This window comes from Xenopus laevis, chromosome 2S (assembly GCF_017654675.1).
Source record: "Xenopus laevis strain J_2021 chromosome 2S, Xenopus_laevis_v10.1, whole genome shotgun sequence".
Lineage (NCBI taxonomy): Eukaryota > Metazoa > Chordata > Amphibia > Anura > Pipidae > Xenopus > Xenopus laevis.
This window is the reverse complement of record NC_054374.1, coordinates 62,228,393-62,250,355: the sequence shown is the minus strand read 5'-3', so window position 1 is coordinate 62,250,355 and position 21,963 is coordinate 62,228,393. Positions and strand designations below refer to the sequence as shown.

The window sequence follows — 21,963 nt, the reverse complement described above, 5'->3', positions numbered from 1 at the left end:
CAGGGTTGTGCTTTTATGCCACAATGGAAGTGTGTACTTTGACAAGCTGGCTGCCTGTACACATAGTTTTTGGGGAATTTAGCAATGGTCAGCAGAGGATCAGGAGCAAAAAGACAGGGACACCATGTCAAAATGGCAAAACATAGGTGTATTTCTCCAAGTTTATTCCATCATACACTTACAGGAAAACAGTCCATTGGCGTTTCAACATCACACCTTCATTTAAACTTTCCCCTCTCACTGGGGTTATCTTCATTTAGAGCAGCTCCCACACTCTGGAATGTTCAGGCTTCTCAATATGGCTCTCTTAACTATTCCCTTCAGGGATACTCATTTACTAGCTTCTGGCTCACCTTCTGGCCGTACCACACTTCCCTCCAGCACAAGGAGGTCTCCTGGGGGGCCCTGAGGTGTAATCCCACATTTGCAGCCTAATTAGACCACTACCTATATCTGAAACACTAAATGGAGTATGGATTAGATGGCCCACCCTGCTCCCCTCCATTCACACCAGGGACCAATTTATCCGGCTTTTCTTGAGCTGGAAAACATGCACAATCTTACTTGATGCAGCAACATACATTCTCCCTGGAGTTAACTTTGCACCAGGTTCAACACTGGTGAAAAAATTCTGTGTAAAAGTTCTGTGTAAAAGTTTTTTTTAAATGCCACAAAACATAGATTCAACATTCTGCAGTTTTAAAGGGTTTTGGTATGGAGCAGCGGCTTGTAAAGACACTCACTCCGTTCCTACTCATTCCCCAGCCCCTAGGCAAAGAGGTTGGAAACGAGTGGCCTCCGAGGCACGATGTTTTTTTGCCTGAAAAAACTGTTTTATTGCGAATATCGTATTCGTACTGAGCAATACCTTTTTGTATGTTATTTTGGTGATTATATTGCAATTTTGGTGCATTTTTAGGCAATTTATTTAGGGGTCTCTGTATGCCACATAGTTTGGTAAATCTTTGCATATTGGGCATCAAACTGTTTAGTAGACCCCCGGCGTTCATATTTAGGATGCTTTATGCTGGTAATGATACATGGACGATACGATGCTGGAAAGTTGAAGCTTTGAGGCAATTTTAAGGTATTTCCCCAAAACCACCAATTTTAGGAAAGCCTTGCCACTCAATAGTTTGGGGCAAAAATGCATGGGTACCCATTTTAGATTCAGTAGAATGTGTACTTTTCAGAAATATATGGTTTTGAGTGGTAAACATATATTTCTGTGGTTTTACCTCACAAAAAAATGCAGTCAATGAGTTGTGTTGATTTGTTCATTATCTGAAGTTACCCACAGGACTATTTATATGAGCTAACTTCATTTTGGGGCCTCTAAATGCCAGATACTTTGGTAAACCTATAGACAATTGGCATCAAACTGTTTAGTGGACCCCTGGCAATCATATTCAGGGTGTTTTTTCTTGGTACCTAATACAGTGTGGGATTTGCGGAGCAGCAAATTAAAACCTTTAAAGTGAATTTTCAAAATTTTGATACATTTTTATAAAAGCTGCTACGTTCAGACAAGCTTTGATGTTTGGTAGTTTGGAGTAGAGAGTCATAGTTACCCATTTTGGAATCGGCTGAATGTGTACTTTTCAAAAATATATGGTTTTCTGGGGTAAGCCTACTGTTTCAGGATTTTTTGGCCTAGGAATCTAAAGTATGTCGTTTTCTGTCTTAGTGCTTTCAAAATTCAGTTATATACTGCCAGGAGTTTTTTGCTGTACAGTCCTAAATCTCCCTAAAATTATACATATCTGATCTTGGCACATTCAAGAGACTTTAGGCTTTCCAAATCAGTTGGATTTTCATGTGTAAAATTAAATATTTTTCTGGTATAAATTCATATAGTTCTGTTTTTTTCTTTTTTTTGGTATTTAGTGCTATAAATCTTTTTGCAGAGTTGGAAATACATGAAATCTCAAGCAGATCTAGAAAGCTCAGGTTCTCCTGAAAAAAAAAACAGTGTATCGTTTTCTTGGTAAAGTAAAGGTTTCCCCTCAGAAAAGTGAGAGAGCACAAAATGTTTGAAAAACGTCTTGACATTTTGTGTAACCAAAGTGTCAAAATTTGCTGGCAGCCAAAATCCTATGTGAAAAATATTTTTCTTTCCACTGCATTATACACATCTAGAAACATTTTCCCAAAACTTTGCAAGCAGCATGCAGCTGTTTCTTGCTGGCTTTTTTTTCATGAGCTATTCAGGAGAGCGGATATCTCACTGATAATTTGCACTATAAGATGTCAGCCAATCCCTACCTGGTAGAATGACAGCAGGTAATTAGCCCTAAAAAGGAATTGCTATAAATGTCACTGAAAATTCACAAATATGAATTTGGAGGAAAGTCCCTGTAGCCCTAAAACTATGGGGCAGATTTACTAACCGGCGAAAATTTGCCAGCGTCCGCTTCGCACCCATCTCAATACTAGCCAGACGCAAATTCGCCCAGACAACGCTAATTCACTAACATGTGGAGTTTTGTCTTGGGCGCCGAACGCTGGCAAATATTCGGCAATACGAGCAATTCAAAGTGAAGATGCGCTAGCGTTCATTTATGCATAGCGCATATTCGCTAGAGGTCTGGCTCTCAGGTTAATTTACTTACTGCGGGAAATTTAAAGTTGAATCTTTATATTATATGTTGCAGCAATTACATTACATTTCCACTGTTAATTACACATGTCCAGGGAATCTTTATAAAGACAATAGAGTTGTTATAATGTCCTACACATGAGCCCACTGTATAGTTAATGTTCCATGCTTTTCAACTTGTTTATTAATGACCTGGAGGTGGGCATTGAAAGTACGGTTTCTATTTTTGCAGATGATACTAAATTGTGCAGAACTATAGGTTCCATGCAGGATGCTGCCACTTTGTAGAGTGATTTGTCTAAGTTGGAAAACTGGGCAGCAAACTGGGAAATGAGGTTCAATGTTGATAAATGCAAAGTTATGCACTTTTGGCAAAAATAATATAAATGCAAGTTATACACTAAATGGCAATGTGTTGGGAGTTTCCTTAAATGAGAAGGATCTAGATAAAAAGTTGTCGTATTCTGGGCAGTGTCATTCTGTGGCTACTAAAGCAAATAAAGTTCTGTCTTGCATAAAAAAGGGCATTAACTCAAGGGATGAAAATATAATTATGCCTCTTTATAGGTCCCTGGTAAGGCCTCATCTGGAGTATGCAGTGCAGTTTTGGACTCCAGTCCTTAAGAGGGATATAAATGAGCTGGAGAGAGTGCAGAGACATGCAACTAAATTGGTTAGAGGGACGGAAGACTTAAATTATTAGGGTAGACTGTCAAGGTTGGGGTTGTTGAAGCAACGTAGGGGGTTCTTCACAGTCAGGACAGTGAGGTTGTGGAATGCACTGCCGGGTGATGTTGTGATGGCTGATTCAGTTAATGCCTTTAAGAATGGCTTGGATGATTTTTTGGACAGACATAATATCAAAGGCTATTGTGATACTAAACTCTATAGTTAGTATAGATATGGGTATATAGAATTTGTGTGAAAGTATGGAGGGGTGTGTGTATGGATGCTGGGTTTTCATTTGGAGGGGTTGAACTTGATGGACTTTGTATTTTTCAACCCAATTTAAGTATGTAACTATGTGTTAGCAAATTTTTTTGTGTGTAGCCGGTTTCCCCTATACATTTTCTATCACTCTGAAAAAAAGAAAAGACACCAGTGTTTTTTGGACTTTGATGCATTTTCCGCTCACAGAATATAATGTAAGTGACGGGAGGTGGCGAAGGCAACTCTGATGAACGAGGTAACGTTCAGTAAAATCCAAATTTTAGTGAATTTGTGGGGTAGCGTCCGTTCGCCAGAGCGAAAAGTCGCCTGCCGATAGAGTGCAAATGTCTCTTTCACTAGCTAATTGGCACCTGTGCCTGTTAGTAAATCAGCGATGTCCCTGCGGGTTGCAATCATTAAGCACATCATTAAGCACATAGATGAGAATGATTTTCAGGTTATGGGGATGATAATGAAATCTTTTACTACCAGAAGAATTTCACATGCCTGGGACTGCCAGGCAAATTCTGAACATTTTTTTTTTTGTTTTTCAGCACAACCTAAGCTTTTAAAGCATGCTATATCCGTTGTTTCACTGGGTTTATTTAATGTTTACATGATTTTCTAGTAGACTAGGTATGAAGATCCAAATTACGGAAAACCATGTTATCCAAAAAAAAAAAAAACAGCTTTCTGGATAACAGGTCCCATATAATTTTGGGTTAAGTTTACTCCTTGCTGCAATACTTTTTTCCATATAGTTTACATGATTTATTGTCTTCCTTATATGTGACAAATGTTTCAGCTGTCCCAGCTAACTTGAAAGCCTTAAAATTACATCTTTTCTTACCAACCTCAACACCAACACTTCTGCCCTTATACTGGCAAAGTTTGCATGCCTAAAGTTCAGTGTTTAAGTTACTCCCTTAGGGTTCTTGCAGACGAGCGTTTGAAGCTGCGCTCCCTTGCATTCCATTTTTATGCGTTCAGCCGCAGGGGAACCCAGGAGTAGCCGCATTCAGTTTTCTTCAATGGGGCTGTACTCACACAGGCGAATGTAGGCGCCGAAGGCAGAAAAAATGCAGCATGTTGCGTCTCAACCTGCGTTCGGCGCATACATGCGCCTGTGTGAGTACAGCCCCATTGAAAAAAACTGAATGTGTCTACTCCTGCGCTCCCCTGCGGTTGAACGCATAAAAACAAAACGCAGGGGAGCGCAGCTTCAAACGCTCATCTGTAAGAGCCCTTATAGCGTTGATTCTGCAATCTCAAAGAAGACCATGTTATGACTATTCCCTAAATACTCGCACACAATACACACACAAATGCTAGAGATGAGTTCAGTATTATTAGTTAACACCAGGTCAAAAAGAGAGTTATGCCTAGTAGGTAAAAAAATTTGTTTACAAACCCTCTTTTTCTAACTTGGCAACCCCATTACCCTAGTCAATGTCTGCTAACTGAAGTCACCCATAATAATAACTTGACTTAGTTGTGAAACAGCCTCCATTTGTAGTTGGGCCTCAAACGCATCACTTTTTTGAGGTGGTTTGCAGCATAAACAAATCTTTTTGCCCAGTTGAAATCTCATCCCAGAGGGATTCCACATGATTATTACATTAATTTTAAAAAATTAGGTTTTACAGAAAGACAAACTTCTCCACCTCTTTAATCCCTGTGTCCATTCTAAAAAGGGTGTAGCCATTTAAAGGAGAAATCAACCTGTAGGGAAAAAACCCGTACCCCCCACCCCAGGTAGACCTCCTTCCCCCAGACTAACTACCCCCCCCCCCGGGGAAATGCCCCATACTCCATATTTACCCCTTGGCGCAGATTCTTCCAGTGAAGTTCCACTCGTCCATCTTCCAGCTCCTCGGTAAGCTGACTAGGAGATCTGCAATTTCTGTGTAATTTCGCGCATGCGCAGTTGCACACACCGGCAAACTGCTCAAACTGTGCATGCGCAGAAATACCGATCTCGCAGTCAGCTTACAGAGGACGTGGAAGATGGACACGTGGAACTTCGCTGGAAGAATCTGCGCCGAGGGGTAAGTATGGAACATGGGGTTTTTCCCTGGGGGGGGAGGAGGGAGGGAGGTCTACCTGGGGTGGGGGGTTTGGGGTTTTTTACCTACAGGTTGATTTCTCCTTTAAAATGACAGTCCAGTCACATGTTTCATCCCAATTGATACCAATTATATCATCGTTTTTAGCACATGCAATTAACTCTAGCTCTCCCATTTTACCCGACCAACTGCATTTGCCAGCATACAGTGGAGGCTACTAACTTTTTTTCTACTTTAAAATAACTCAACTGCAGGGCCGGAACTAGAGGTAGGCAGAAGAGGCACGTGCCTAGGGTACAACAAAGTGGGGGCGCCAAGCTCGTACCTCTTCTTCCAGCCTACCCCTGGTCCGGACCCTTTCTCTCCTACTAGCAGTCACCAGTACGATTCCGTGCGTGCTGCCTTCCCCCTACACGAATAGGAATTTTTGGGCGCATGCGCAGTTCCGGACACACGTTCATGTGCAGTCCAGGCTGTGCCGGCAAGGGGGTGAATCAGCTGGCTGGGTTGTCTTGGGCGCCGGCTGGCTTGGCCCGGGCCTGCTAAACTACAATACTTTCCTCAAAGCTAGCAGTTTACAGGATCTTATCTCCCACATGTCATGTAGGTACCAACATACAACATCCTTAAAGGAGAACTAAACCCTAAAAATTAATAGACCTAAAAATCTCTTGTTTTATATACTGAACTTAATACACCAGTCTAAAGTGTCAGCTTGTCAATAGCAGCAATGATCCAGGACTTTAAACTTGTCACACCATCTTGGAAAGTGTCCCTGACACTAACATGCTCAGTGGGCTCTGAGCAGCTGTTGAGAAGCTAAGCTTAGGGGCCGTCGCAAATTATCAAGTAGAAAACTAGGGTTGTCTTTAATATAAGCTGATGCTACAAGGCTGATTATTAAATTCTGATGTTAGTTGCACTGGTTTCTGTGCTGCCATGTAGTAATTATCTGTATTAATTACTAATCGGCCTTATGTTGTGACATTTATATTCTATGTGTACTGTATATTGTGAGTGGGTCCCTAAGTTCAGTAAGTGACATCAGCACAGAGCATGTGCAGTGAATCAGCAGAAAAGAAGATGGGGAGCTACTGGGGCATCTTTGGGAACACAGATCTTTACTGCTAAAGGGCTGTGGTTGCCTTTGGCTGGTAGATAAGCCCAAAACATAATGTACAACATGTCTAGCTACTTCTTTAGTTTAACTTTCCTTGTCCTTTAATGGGATCTGCTGAACAGGTTGATACCCAGTGTACATAGCATTACCTAAGTATGCTGCATGTAGGGACAGCAAAACGAAAATACCCCATATGATCTATTATTTCTGTCCTTTTAACGACTGCAAAATCAACACTTTTACTGAATTTGATACAAACATAAAACATCCTAAATAGAAATATCAGGTGTCTACTGAGCAGGTTAATGCATTGGTATACTGAAGTATATAGAATGTAGAGACTACAGAATACCTTGTGCATACTAAATAATACAAAAGCTACACTGCCTGTTTTATGTTTTAAGTATGTTGACCCATGCAAAGTACACATTTTTGAAATCCAAAATGGATAACAATGTCTTTCTAGTCCTAAGTACCAAAGGGCAAAGCTTTGCCAAAGTAGCGGTTTTAATTAAAACAGATTAATGGCAAAATGAAAAAAGGGCAAGAAAAAGTATGTATGCATGTGTATATACTTCTAACATTGTGCCACTGTGTGTGTGTGTGTGTGTGTGTGTGTATGTATGGGAGTGTGCAAAAGTGTACAAAGTAAAGAAAAAAAAAATAACTTTGTGTGTATGTAAATAAGTTTGACTATGGAAGATGGTCATTTGGTCAGGTTTGTGAATGATTAAAAAAAAGAATGTTATTTCCTAATTTGGTCAGTAGATGTCAGCAAACTCTAAGGATAGCCTCAGTTAAGACTTCCCAGAAGTGGAACATTCCAGTGTATTCATATTTAACATAAGTTCGATGATCAGAGCTTGTCCTAAACATACTTCTTGGTTTTTATTATTTTTTGAGATAAACAGACATGCTGAAGCTGCTCCATGATTGTTCCATGTGAAGCAGATTATTAGCTGGGCCAGCAGGGGCAACTTTGATCAAGGAGGTTAGTAAGACGGTCTGTCAGTTGGCATTCACAGTGACTTGGCCTAGAAACCTAAAGCTGCTGGTTTGGAGAAGAAGTGCAGCTATACAGTATGTTGCGGGACATCCAAAAGAATTCAAAGAGCACCTCTAGGAGGAGATTTATGTGACGCATGTAGCTCTTCTATGAGGCTTTATATAGGCCTCGTGGGACACTATAAAGATGTCGCTGTGTGTGTGTGTGAACAACTGACAAGTGACATTAATGTGGGCTTTTAGTGTTCAGAACTTTGTACTGTTTTTTCATGGCTGTGAAGAAGTGCCATAAAAAAATTATATGCAATATTATATAAGTAGAATGGCTACAGAGGAAGCTGATCCCGCTGTCTGGCACATGCCTTAACATGCTGGGGCCGGAAAACTAGCACTGGAGATTGTCGTGCAGGAGAACTTGCAGATCTCCCGTGTGTCTCCATAGTCACATAGGGTTAAAAAAAGACAAAGTCCATCAAATTCAACCCCTCCAAATGAAACCCAGCATCCATACACACACACACTGACCCATCCATTCACTCACATAAACTTCACTTTCCCACTCCCTTGCAGCCCCACCCCCGTTGGTAAAATAATTAAAATGTGACAACCCTACAGCCATGTTGTTATGTGTTTGCCTTGTAGGCCAGCAAGGCAGAGGGGGTACATGAGAGGCTGGTATAAGGCCACCTTGTTGGAATCAGCATGATAATATCAACCAGTGCAATGGTGCCAGAGAAAAGAGTAATAGTAATAGGTTGGTAATTTTGCCTTGAAATACTGTATATGCTCTGATTGCTTCTAGCCCAGGGTCCTGCGGCCCAGGATGGATATGAATGCAGCCCAGCTTGAAGGAGAGAGAAAAGGAAGAGAAGGGAAAAAAAGAGTGAAATAAGACTTTGTGCTCACTAAGTCCAGACACATTAACCACCTCAGTCTGTTGTCTTGTTAGGAACAGGCTTACCATGCCAGGTTGTGACAATGTGGTGATCTGTGGAGTAGGGAGGATGGGGGACTCTGCCCATTGCCCAGTTAGTAATAATAATATAATAATAAGTCTGTTTAATATCCAGGTGTATTATCCAATGTATAGCTCCATCTGGTTATCCAACTATTCTTTAATTTAACAAATCAAAAGTTTTTGTGCATTTCATGTGTGGTCCCAGACAATTTTTCTTTTTGCAATGTGGCACAGGGAAGCCAAAAGGTTGGACACCCCTGTTCTAGAGGAGTCTGAGCGATTGTCTGTAGTGTTTATTTCATACAGAGAAAACATGAACTTTTCCCACAACAACTTGCAGAGGATAGCAAATCACATCCCAGAATCAGAAATCTCCCTAACATCATTTCTAGAAGAACAGTTACATTCTTCCCTCTACTCACTTTTGTAGCAACTATCTCCCGAGACTACAGGGGTTAATATTACAACACTGTGACCTTTAACCGATAATTTATGTTTTTGCATGTAGCAAAGGCGGGGACTTTTTTCACAATAAGAAGCAAAACTGAAAGTCTTTTGGGAAGCTGCAGCAGCTCTCTGGCTAGTCTACAGGCTCCTTACTCCAAATACGTGCAATTGCTCAGTGTAGCAGGGCACCATGGCAGGCAGAGGTAGAATGGCGGAAGATGTAGCAACAGCTTCCAGTTACCGGGAGTTCCAGCCGGAGCACATGCACCTGGAGCTCACAGTAGACACAGAGGCTCGTAAGCTGCGGGGCTCTCAGCGGCTGGACTTGCAGGTGTTGCAGGAGACCGAGGAACTTCGACTGGACACGCATCGCAGCTTAAGGGTGCTGGGTGCTCGCCTGGAGAAGATCCAGGGGGAACACGAGGAGTTGTCGTGGGAGGAGAAGCCTTTCACAGGGTATGGTACTATGGTTGTTCTCCAGCTGCCCAGCCTTCTGCCACCCGGAGCCAGGATACTGGTGACCATCGATTATGAGGTTGCGGATAGCCCAGGGGTAGGTGAGCTTATAGGCTTTTGATTATCATTAAGTTAACTCTTAGGGGTATATTCATCAAAGAGTGAAGTTAGAGATCACCACAGTGAATTTCCGCCACTCTCCATTCATTACCATGAGATTTTTAAAGGCATATTTATCAAAGGGTGAAAGTTCATCCTTTGATAAATACGCCTTTAAAAATCCCATAGAAATTAATGGAGAGTGGCGGTATTTCATTCTAGCGGGCTGTAGTAATCTCTAACTTCCACTCTTTGATAAATATACCCCTTAGTATGATGTAAAGAGCGATATTTAAGACAATTATCAATTGTTTTGTGTTTGTATTATTTGTATTGTATTATTTGTGGGTTTTTTAGTTAGCTTCTTATTCAACAGCTCTCCAATTGCAATTTCATCTGCCTGATTGTTATGGTCCAATATAAATTGGTCTGAATAGAAACAAGAGTAATAAAAAAGTAGCAATGATAATACACATGTAGTTGTACAGATCATTTGTTATATTATATTTGAAACCCCTTACATAAAGTGTTCTGAAATTAGAATAATAAAGATAACATTAGCTTGTCCCCTATTTGAGAATAGCATACAAAATTGCAAGGTGTTCCAACCCTGCCCTGTCTACCTTCTCTTATTAGGGACAGTTTTACACTGTGATGATAATAATGTGGTCATACATATACCATGCCTATGCCTTACAGTCTTGAGGAGTAATGCCGACCTTGCTCATAAAGGATCCCCTCATTTAGCAAAGCCCTTACATGAGTTAACCTGATTACATGAGTTAACTTGAGGAACAGTAACAGCAAAAAAAAGAGTGTTTTAATGGAATGATAATATAATGTAATGTTGTCCTGCATTGGTAAAAATTAGTGTGTCTATGTTAGAAACACTACTATAATTTATATAAACAAATTGCTGTGTAGCCGTGGGGGCAGACATTCAAGCAGAGGATACACAGTCGATAACAGATATGTTCTGAAGAATCCCATTGTATACTACACAGCTTATCTGGTACCAGCTGTGCATCCTGTGCATTTTCTTCTTTTTCAGAATGGTTGCCCACATTGATACACAGCAGCTTGTTTATATAAACTATAGTAGAGTGAATACACCAGTTGTACCAGTGTAGCACAACAGTACATTATATTTTCATTACTTCAAAATACTTACATTTTTTGGTGTTACTGTTCCTTTAACAACTTGATGTGCCCCGATCAGATATCGTTCAGAGAGGCGATCAACTGTTGCCTTGTTGGCAGGCAGTATATGGTAAAATTTAGAAAAGAAATTAAATCTAAGACACAGGGAAATTTTATGTGTCTAAAAATCTAGTATATCGGATCTCGAATTAAAAAGAAAAGATGGTAGAGTTGATTAATGGAGTTAGGCTTTTCCAAGATATTTTCAATAGGCAATGGAACAGAAATACCATGCTGCAAGTTTAACTTGCAACATCTGTCTGCGCAGAGGCTAACTTTATCAATAAAACTGCAGAAAGAATTGGACAGAAGGTGGTATTAAGTCAAATTAATAGTCGCAGTGTTTTAAGAATGTTAAGTATTTGCAGAGTAAGAATGAATGAACCCAACAATAATTGCTTACACCAAACGGCAAAAATAAAGAGATTGCAAACAAGATTTACTTTGAGTTACTCTGTGCCTTTAAATACAGGGAGAAAGAATAACCTTTAATAAAGGGAATCACCAGTGATAAGAATAGTAGCAAGCAGAGATCTATATACAGTTGTCTAAAGAAAGTGAGTTTTATCAACAGGAATATACAGTAAGTCAAGAGGGATGAGGGGTAATACTGTACTGTAATGCTTACTGTTTCCTGCTTGCAAGTGGCAATAACAGCAAATTTACTTAATATTGATTAAAGAAAGCCATCTCGGTTTTTATACTCCATTTCTCTTGACAGGTTTGTTGGTTGGACCCACAGCAGACTGCAGGCAAGAAGAAACCTTACATGTACACACAAGGCCAGGCTGTTCTTAATCGCTCCTTCTTCCCATGCTTTGATACACCTGCTGTTAAATGCACATATTCTGCTAATATAAAGGTAAGTTTGAATACAGTATGTTATGTATTAAAGCAATACTGACACAAAAAGTCATAACATTGTCTTTGCATGCTACATACTTTTTCCATAAAATATTTGCCTGACTCTTTCTCTCTACCTATTTGATATCTCATGGTTCTTTATGGTTCTTTCAGCAAAAAATATCAATATGACCTATAGTTAAATTTTAATGTCCATTAATATTTTAATAGTAACTTTTTTAGTGCCAATTTAAGGGGGTGCAGTAGGTACAGCTTTACCTCTTTTCCCCCTGTTGTATAGATATTTAACCTGTACCTTACTTGGTTTTAGATTAAGTATGTACTGTAATCATGCTGTTAGTGCAGTAACCCAGAAACCTGTAATTTCTCTAAGGAAGAGGGTCCATGGAGCATTGGCTCTGCTACTCTCAGTCTGTTTGCTTTTTTGCAGGATGAGAGAATCGGATCTGCTCTATTCTGCATCTCACTGTAGCTGTAGTGACAGTCACTGCTTCTGCCTGATGTATCCCCCTGTGGCTGTTCTGACAATTCCAGCTTCTGCCTGTGTGTAGCTACATGCAGGGCCCCATACGAAAAAATTTCCTGGGCCCCCTGGGCTGCGCCCCCCACAAGCCCCACCTACAGGTCCACCCCCCACCACACACTAAAAAAAAAACATTGGTGGCCATGGTTCCCACATGTTAATAAAAAAATATTGGTGGTCAGGGCCCCCCCCATTGAAAAAAACATTTGTGAACAGGGCCCCCCCATTAAAAAAAACATTTGTGGTCAGGGCCCCCCATTAAAAAATATTGGTGGCCAGGCCCCCCCTCCCACGTTATAAGAAAATTGGTGGCCAGGGCCCCCTTAAAAGTCCATGTAAAAAAAACTTTTCCCCCCCAGAAGTTTAAAAAACATTTGGTGCCCAGGGCCCCACCACACAACAGGGACCACAAAGGGTTACCTTTAGGGGGGCCCTGCCATGTTACACTTACTTCATTAGTGTGGCCCACCTGCTGTCAGTGAGTTGCCAACTACAGAAGGGAGAAGGGGAGCACAGGTGGCTTCATCTTCTTCCAGTGACAGCATTGTCTTCCCTTATTGGTCACAGAATTTCAAGTCCTGGTAAAGCTGCATGGTGATTGGATGAGCTGGAGGAGAAGTTCAAACCTCAGCTATCCAATCCCATCAGCCCAAAAATGCCTGCTTTTCAGGTCAATCTCCACCTCCACTCCATGTAGCTACATGCAGGTGAAGATTATGATTGTTAGCACAGCTACAAGGAGATGCAGAATGGTGGAGATCTGCTTCTCTCAGCCTGCAAAAAAAGTGCAGGTTGAGAACAGTGGAGCCAAAGCTCCATGTGCTTCAGCTCTGAGTCTTTCAGCTTATAGTAATTTCAGTGTACTTGTTTATATTTACAGAATGACCCTTTTTATGTGATGCCTTTACCCTCTCTAGGTACCTGAGGGTTTTACAGCTGTTATGAGTGCAAATAACTCAGACCGCCAAGGTGATACCTTTATCTTCAAGATGACACAACCCATTCCAGCCTATCTTGTAGCTCTGGTGGTTGGTGACATTATATCAGCAGAGGTAGGGCCAAGGTATGTTCAGTGCACTAATAAGATGGAGGAAGGTCCTTTTTTTCTGTATTGTTTACATTCTATGGAAATGATGGGTACATGTTATGGTTGTAGGAGCCGTGTCTGGGCAGAACCTTGTCTTATAGAAGCAGCTAAAAAAGAGTATGATGGAGTGATAGAAGACTTCCTAAAAGTGGGGGAGAAGCTATTTGGCCCATATGTATGGGGAAGGTAAGTTGTTTGGGATCTCCCTAGCAATATTAGTACCTGCCTTACTTGTTTTCACAGACAACAGACAAACATTATCTTTTTCTTGCATCCATCTAGTTCAGAAATTTGTACAAAACCAAGTTGCTTAGTTTAGGAGTTATTTAGAGGAATGTGTTGATTCTCCAGGTATGATGTACTGTTCATGCCACCTTCTTTCCCATTCGGTGGAATGGAAAACCCCTGCATCACATTTGTCACCCCATGTCTGCTGGCTGGGGATCGCTCATTGGCTGATGTTATCATACACGAGATTTCACACAGCTGGTTCGGGAACCTGGTCACCAATGCCAATTGGGGAGAATTTTGGCTGAATGAGGGCTTCACAATGTATGCCCAACGAAGAATTACAACTGAAATATATGGTGAGTTTAATCATTCTGATGAACTAGTTACCTTTAGAAAGGTGAAACATTCTGTTATATCCTAAATATAGCCTTAAAAGCCATTTTTAAAGCTTGGTCTTAGATTTTTGAGCAGGCAGGATTCGGAGACTGAATGGAATCAAATGATAGTAAGGGTAAAAACAAAACAATCAGCCTATCATTAGTGCTTAATTAAAAACTTAAAAAAGCTGAAATGTTTAACAATACTCAAGACAAACCTATTTTAACTGTATGATGTGTTTGTGTGGCCCATGTTAACTATTGCCGTTCATTGCCCTTAGACCCCTCCCTTTATGTGATTGTGCAAGGGTGAATAGTTCAGATCCTAGCAAATGCTATGCTTCTTTGTGGGTTATTCTTTTTGCAGTTCATGGACCATTTCCATTTGGGATATTTCAATATTGTTGTAATTTGAGCGTTTCATCTTTGGTTGTATAATAAAGTAATTGTATGATTCAATTGTTAATGGCTTTTTATGCTCTCTGTTTTAAAGTTTCAAGCAGACTGCATCTTTTCAGCACTGTCTATGCATGTTTGTAGGACTTGCGTTTACCTGTCTGGAAGCAGCTACTGGAAGAGCTCTGCTACGACAGCACATGGATGCTTCCGGGGAAGACCATCCTTTGAACAAATTGAGAGTAAAGATAGAGCCTGGTGTGTATTTTGTTAATACGCATGCATACATAACATAAAATGTTGCATAGTGACATGTTCTTTCTCTTTTTTCTTTTGGCAGGGGTGGATCCAGATGATACTTATAATGAGACTCCCTACGAGAAAGGGTTCTGCTTTGTTTCATACCTAGCCCACCTCACTGGGGACCAGACCAAATTTGATAAATTTTTAAAGGTAATAAAAAAACTTCAACTGTAGAAATACATAGATCCATGCCTCAGAAAAGGTTTTATAGAGTAGGTTAGACAGTCCTGCCCATTACATTTATTGTGCAGCCTGATGAGATAACTAAAGAGTAGTAGAGTAGAGTTTTGCCGAGCTCAGCTCTAGCCTTGATCCTGCAGCCTGCCCTCACTTGCTTCCAGAACCTGTAAAGACATTCTTAGACACTTGGAATTATTAAAGGGTAGCTCAACTGTGGCCTTGGTCCTGCAGTCTGACTGTCCTCACTCCCTCCCATATCCAGTCACTCCCAGAGACCCTTTACAATTATTTTGCTGCCGGAAGAAGAAGAACGTTTCTTTCTTTGATCAGCTGCAGCAATACTAGCAACTTTGCAGACTTTGGAGGCACAGTGGCAACAGAAAGACCTGCAGCCAGCACTTACAGTAGGAGCAGACTAGAGGAGCCCAAGCCATTTTATTGTTTATTGGTAATAAAAAAACTTCAACTGTAAAAAATACATAGATCCATGCCTCAGAAAAGGTTTAGTAGAGTAGGCTACATTTCAGCCTTTTACTGGACAATTGTAGATTCAGATTGGGTTTTTTCAACTTCTCTAGCAAACAGGTAGGTTTCATTTGGGCTAAAAGGATACACTTGGTTTATACATGCCTTTTTTTCAAACTTGCCTACTATTTTATTACTGATTCATCTTGAATAAAACACCTTTATTTTCCTCTTGCTATTCTGTACAGCTTGCCCTGCCATTTTTGGCAATCTCTATCTAGAAGGTCTTTTTTTCAGAAGAGACCTTCAGTGGGGCTTTCTTCATCTTGCCCTCTATCCTCAACTCAACTCTATGCAACCCTTTTTGACATGAGCCTATTAAGTACATAAACACTTTCTGAACTTCCAAGAAGAAATACATATTTTTTTTCAACAGACATGCATAATTATACAGACTAAAACGTAACATGGTATTCTATCTAGTAGGAATCTTTTTATAACCCCCCCCCTCAAGGATCACATTAAAGCAACCCCTTCCTCACCTTATCCCAGTGTGAAGTGATGGATTCTGAGATGTGAAGTCCTTGCGCTTTCCATAGTGGGTGGTGCACAGAGAAACTTCAAATCCTGGAATCCATCACTTAACAATGGGAACAGATGAGTAAATGTTGAGTGACTGAGTCTAAAGAGTGGTTGGGAAATAGTTCTGAAGAGTCATTGATGGACTAACATGGTTTATTTTCTGAGGAAGTGTGTATGTCTGTGTTAAAAAAAAATGTTCTCTCTGGCAGTCCTGATAGCTAAATCAGTTATGTCAAATATTTTTACCTTGACAGAACAAAACAACAGTGTCTGTGTTTTTATATCAAAGCATCCAGAACTATGAATTTTAAGATCTGAACTTGTTGCAGTAATTTGTGCCAGATAATTTGTAAGAAGCTCATTTATTGCTCAAAAAGAAAAGCCAAAGAATATATTTTTCTAAGTATATTTTCAGCTGGTCTTTATTGGTTTTTAATTATTTCTCCCTCTTTCCTAGCATCCAAAAATATATTGCTCTGTGAGGCTACTGTTTCATGGTAATGCTTCATTACTTATTCAGTTCAGGGCCTCTCATATTTATCTTCCAGGCAGTGGTGTAACTATAGAGGAAGCAGAACCTGCAGTTGCAGGGGTTCCGGGGAACAGGGGGGCACGGACTGTGGGGTCTGCTTCCTCTATAGCTTATAAAAAAAACCCTCCTCCCCAGCCACTCTCTTACCGGCCAGGAAGGAAGAAAGTTGGGTGGAGTGGGCAGAGTTGGGGCGGGACAGAGGGGTTTTTTTGCAGGGGGGCCCGGCACACACTAGTTACGCCACTGCTTTCAGGCTTTTCATTCAAACCGCTGTCTGGTTGCTAGTGTAAAGGAGAATTCCAAAATAGTTGCTAAATAATTAAAAGAACTAAAAATAAAGGCCATTTGCAATTCACATTCATTTAAATGGTATATGTATTGTGTGCATCCAATAGCCCCTTGTAGATGTCCTACAGAGAGTTGCACCTAATCAGTGATGTACTGATAGACCTTGACTTACAAACATACTCCTTTTTCATACAGGCCTATGTAAATAAATTCAAGTTTCAGAGCATACTTGCAGATGAAGCCCTTGAGTTTTATCTAGAGTATTTTCCAGAACTGAAAGCACAGGGAGTGGATAAGATAGCCGGTAAGTTGGTAAATCCAATAATATTTTAATTTTGTAAGAACAAAAGTACTTTCTATGCTTTTCCTGTTCCTGTCCTCAATCCTAGGGCTGCTTACACTTATACAAGCTAAAAGCCTGCTATTAGTAATCTAAAAATGTAGATCACTGGTGTTTGTCTTCCAAATCTAATTTACATTTGGAGAAAAATAAACAGTTTCTACCCTTTACTCGGCAACTAAACAAAATATATATAGTTTGATTTTAGGGACAAGCTTAGACCAGGTTAGACAGTGAGAAAACTAGACTTTCTGTCACTGGCAAAAAAAAAGTGAACAAACACGCATCCCCTTTATTTACTAATAAATTTTTTTAAAAAGAAGTTATCTGTAAAAAAACATTGTAACAAAATCCAGCGTCAATTCAAATTGTGCGACTTCAGAAAACTCAACTTTATCGAGTTTGTACTCAAAAACCTCTAATTTATCAGATTGTCTCTTGAAAACCAGTGCAAACAGCCTAAGGGACCATCTGCCATTTACTTTCACACATACATTTATTTATATATATATATATATATATATATATATATATATATATATATATATATATATATATATATATATATATATATATACTCACAATTTGGAATAAAGCATTCCCAGGCCAGCACTTCCCTTAGTAAATCAAGTGATTTTATTTTTCACACATCACAGTGCTCCTGGGAATGCTTTATTCCAAATTGTGAGTATATGATTGATATTTGGCCGTGCACCCCTGCAATTGCTTTGTTGGAGTGCGGATACTGAAGATATAATATGTATATTGAACATCATACCATAGTAGTAGTTGATTTCTGTGGTAGATACTGGCATTGTCAGACAGGAATTTCTTTAGAAATTCATACAGTGTTTTAAAGTGTTCCCTCCCAGACTATACCATAGGAAATCCTATTTATGTGAATGTACAACAGCTGCAGATGGGGGAGAGTGATTTGACATCTATATAATCTCTCTATACATTGTTTTTTGAAACTATGCATATCTATCTGCATATCTCATGAGCCAAAAGGAACAGTAACACCAAAAGATTAAAGTGTTTTAAAGGAATGACAATATCATGTCTTGTTGCCCTGCGCTGGTAAAACTGGTGTGTTTGCTTCAGAAACACAACTATAGTTTATATAAAAAGCTGCTGTGTAGCCATGGGGGCAGCCATTCAAGTACAGGATACACAGTAGATAACTGGTAAGTTTTTAAGAATAACATTGTATACTACAGAATTTATCTGCTATCAGCTGTGTTTCCTTTGCCTTTTCTCCTTTTGAATGGCTGCCCCCATGTATTTAAAGCAGCTTGTTTATAGAAGCTATAGTAGTGTTTCTAAAACAAACACCCCAGCTGTACCAGTACAGGGCAGCAAGACATTATATTTTCACTACTTTAATGCCCTTTCATTTTTTGGTGTTACTGTTCCTTTAAAAATAAAACATTGACTTAAACAGTGTTCATTTATATAAGATTGCATTAACCCTTTTTTTTTTTTTAAATCTTTCTAATAGGCCTGGAATTTGACCATTGGTTAAACACTCCAGGATGGCCTCCTTTCCTTCCAGACCTGTCCCCTGGAGAGGTACTTATGAAACCTGCAGCAGAACTAGCAAAACTCTGGTCTTCTACACCACTTAATACTGAAACAATTTCAAAAGTTGATCCCACCAAATGGAGGACCTATCAACTTGTCTACTTTTTGGATAGGGTACTGGAATTGTCACCATTACCTGATGGTGAGAGCCTATGTGGTCACTATATGAATACGTTTTTTTCTTGTTCACCCTAAAAGTAGTGGCATTTATGCATATAGACATTGAACTATGCAGAGCAGTCAGCTCTGCATAAGAGCCGGATTAAGACTTAATGGGGCCCTAGGCAAGGTATTGATTTTGCCACCCCTCCACTGGTTCCCCTCTTCAAAAGAGACATAAATTAATTTTTTTGGCCATGTCCACTTTCTGGTGAGTGAATACCAGACAGCCACAGTGGCCCCCACCCTTTCATGACTTATTGTGCCTCAAAGCATTCCACAGCACACTGTGGCATCTGCATTTCACTACTGTAAGGTCACTGCAAAAATGGCCATGGAGCACTTCATTAACCACAGATTTCCCAGTGAGATTACTTCAGAATTGTCCATAAGAACTCCATTAACCCCAGTTAGTCAGAAACAGAAACTGTCCAAACCAGCTCCCACTCCCACATACCCAGTCAGTCACACAGACAGTCCTGCCCATTACATTTACTGTGCAGCCCGATGAGATATTCTAAAGTGTAGTAGAAACTGTTTTTCCGAGCTCAGCTTTAGCCTTGATACTGCAGCCTGCCCTCATTTGCTTCCAGAACCTGTCAAGACATTCTTAGACACTTGGAATTATTAAAGGGTAGCTCAACTGTGGCCTTGATCCTGCAGTCTGACTGTCCTCACTCCCTCCCAGATCCAGTCACTCCCAGAGACCCGTTACAATTATTTTGCTGCCAGAAGAGGAAGAACTTTTCTTTCTTTGATCAGCTGCAGCAATACTAGCAACTTGGCAGGCCTTGGAGGCACAGTGGCAGCAGAAAGACCTGCAGGCAGCACTTACAGTAGGAGCAGACAGCAGATTAGAGGAGCCCAGGCCATTTTATTGTTCGCCCACCCTTCCCCTTTTTGATGTCACATTGGCATGCCACACATGTGTGCGTCAGCAAAGGGAGGTGGGCTGCGAGATATGGTTGGGCGATGGCATGATCCAGGCTGGGCCCTTAAAACTAGGCATGCCCTAGACAAGTGCCTAGGGCACCTAGTGGATAATCTAGCCCTAAGAGCAGTAATATATTAAATTAGGGGTAATCACATTTATAATTTGGTTTACAAAAAACTAGTCTGTGAAATTACCTAAAAATATGTTTACAAGGCATCTGAACTGCTAAAGTGCTGTATTCCATCATCAATCAGACATATCAGATTCGTTATGGAGCTGTAAATATTTGTAGGCACACAGGGTTAAAACAAGCAGAGAAGAAATGTACTCCCTGAGATATATGTTCCTCTGTGTGCTGCTCCATAAGGCGTAATATGGCTTATTACCACATTAATTGGTGCTGGAAAACTACAAGTGCTTACAGGCAACATACAAATGGTTGTACAGGCCCTTATTGATACATGTATCCTGCCTTTCTGGTGTTTTCTTTGTAATCATAATCATTTATTAATACAGGTATGGGATCTGTTATCTGGAAACCTGTTATCCAGAAAGCTCCGAATTACGGAATGCCCGTCTCCCATAGACTCCATTTTATCCAAATAATCCACTTTTTAAAAAGGAATTTTCTTTTTCTCTGTAAAAATAATACCATACCTTGTACTTGATCCAAACTGAGATATAATTAATCCTTATTGGAAGCAAAACCAGCCTATTGGGTTTATTTAATGTTTACACGATTTTCTAGTAGCGTTAAGGTAGGAAGATCTAAATTACGGAAAGATCCATTATCTGGAAAACCCCAGGTCCTGCACATTCTGGATAAAAGGTCCCATACCTGTAATATATTTCTACCTATATGTGTGTCTGCATGTTTTCATAGTAACACTATAAATGTTTGCTGAAATATGGTAACATTCTGCTGTATGTTTGGCTTGTTCCTGTCTAGGAAATATTGAACAATTGGAGAAGTTTTATCCAAAGATTTCCAATGCTACAAATGCTGAGCTGCGCTTGCGATGGGCACAGATTATATTGAAGAATGACTACCAGCCCCACTTTAATAAAGTCAGGGACTTTCTTCATTGCCAGGTAGGAACCTGGACCTGCTAAGTGCAGTATACCATAGTTAATTCTACAAGTGATGGAATAGTTTATTACAGTATTTACCGTATAATGTTCTTCAAACTGATTTACCAGTGCTGTGTTTTCATCTCTGTTGTATTAGGAAGGCATGATTAAGAAAGCTTATATTATCATGTAAAAGTAGATCATGATATAACATAAAATTGACCCAATTTAACAAGGTCGGTGCAGACCCTTGGTGCCCTAAAACAGATAGGCTTCCTTTGGAATTAACTCTTATCTTGTTATATATCAATATATTTTGTATATATTTTTGGTGGCTGAACATTGGACTTTAAGGAAGATTGTCAACTCATGAGGCACTGTCTGCCTCTGATGAATAAAATGTTTTATCTGGAGTATTTCCTGATGACAGTATTTAGCAAGTGCAGTGTTTATCAAAGCAGTATTTCTGCTTAGAACAGAACAACAATAATAAAGTAGGGTATGGTCTGAAAGTGTAGCGTTTTGTACACCTGTTCTTTTGCATCCAATAAATCACACTCTACAGTATAATTGTGATGAGAATACTTCTTATTTCTGCTTTGTAATCTTTTCCAATCTGTTTTCTTAGGGGAAACAAAAGTATACTTTACCTTTGTACCGTGCTATGCAAGATGGCTCAAAGGCAGCACAGGACCTTGCTAGGGAGACCTTTAACCAAACTTGCCCACAGCTTCATTCCAATGTGCAAAACTATGTGAAGAGGGTCCTAGGCATATAAAGCTGCACATCTGCTGCTCAAAGCTCAATGTAAGGTACAAATAAGTGTGCATATGGAAGAGCAGCATTGTTCAACTACAGAAGAGAAGAGCAATCAACATATTGTGTGTCTTTCAAATGCAATAAACCAACACAATCATCACTCTTTGTCTATGTCATTATTGCTCTGATGTGACACGGTGTGAGATTGTTACTAAAACACTAGCATACAAATGCTTTCTTGACAAAATAATTTTAAGCTGTACCAAGCTGCAATTGTTCAATCAGATTTTATTTCTAGTATGCTAGCCTCACTATGAGATGGGGGACAAGTGCACAGCCAGTGAGTAAAATTAAAAGAAACATTCTGAAGCTGCTAAACTACCACTTTTCTCCATTTCACCCTCTAAT

At 40.0% G+C, this 21,963-nt stretch overlaps 1 protein-coding gene across 1 annotated transcript; it reads left to right on the top strand.

Annotated features, from left to right (window-relative positions):
- Positions 1–9,266: 9,266 nt before the first annotated feature.
- On the top strand, positions 9,267–21,715 carry rnpep.S (arginyl aminopeptidase (aminopeptidase B) S homeolog). Its single transcript, NM_001092079.1, has 11 exons — positions 9,267–9,678; positions 11,602–11,742; positions 13,185–13,330; positions 13,424–13,540; positions 13,706–13,941; positions 14,503–14,616; positions 14,699–14,811; positions 16,904–17,012; positions 18,550–18,774; positions 20,675–20,817; positions 21,425–21,715. Exons 1-11 carry the CDS (start codon positions 9,316–9,318, stop codon positions 21,572–21,574), a joined length of 1,857 nt encoding a protein of 618 aa, NP_001085548.1. The 5' UTR covers positions 9,267–9,315; the 3' UTR covers positions 21,575–21,715.
- The last annotated feature ends 248 nt before the right edge of the window (positions 21,716–21,963 follow it).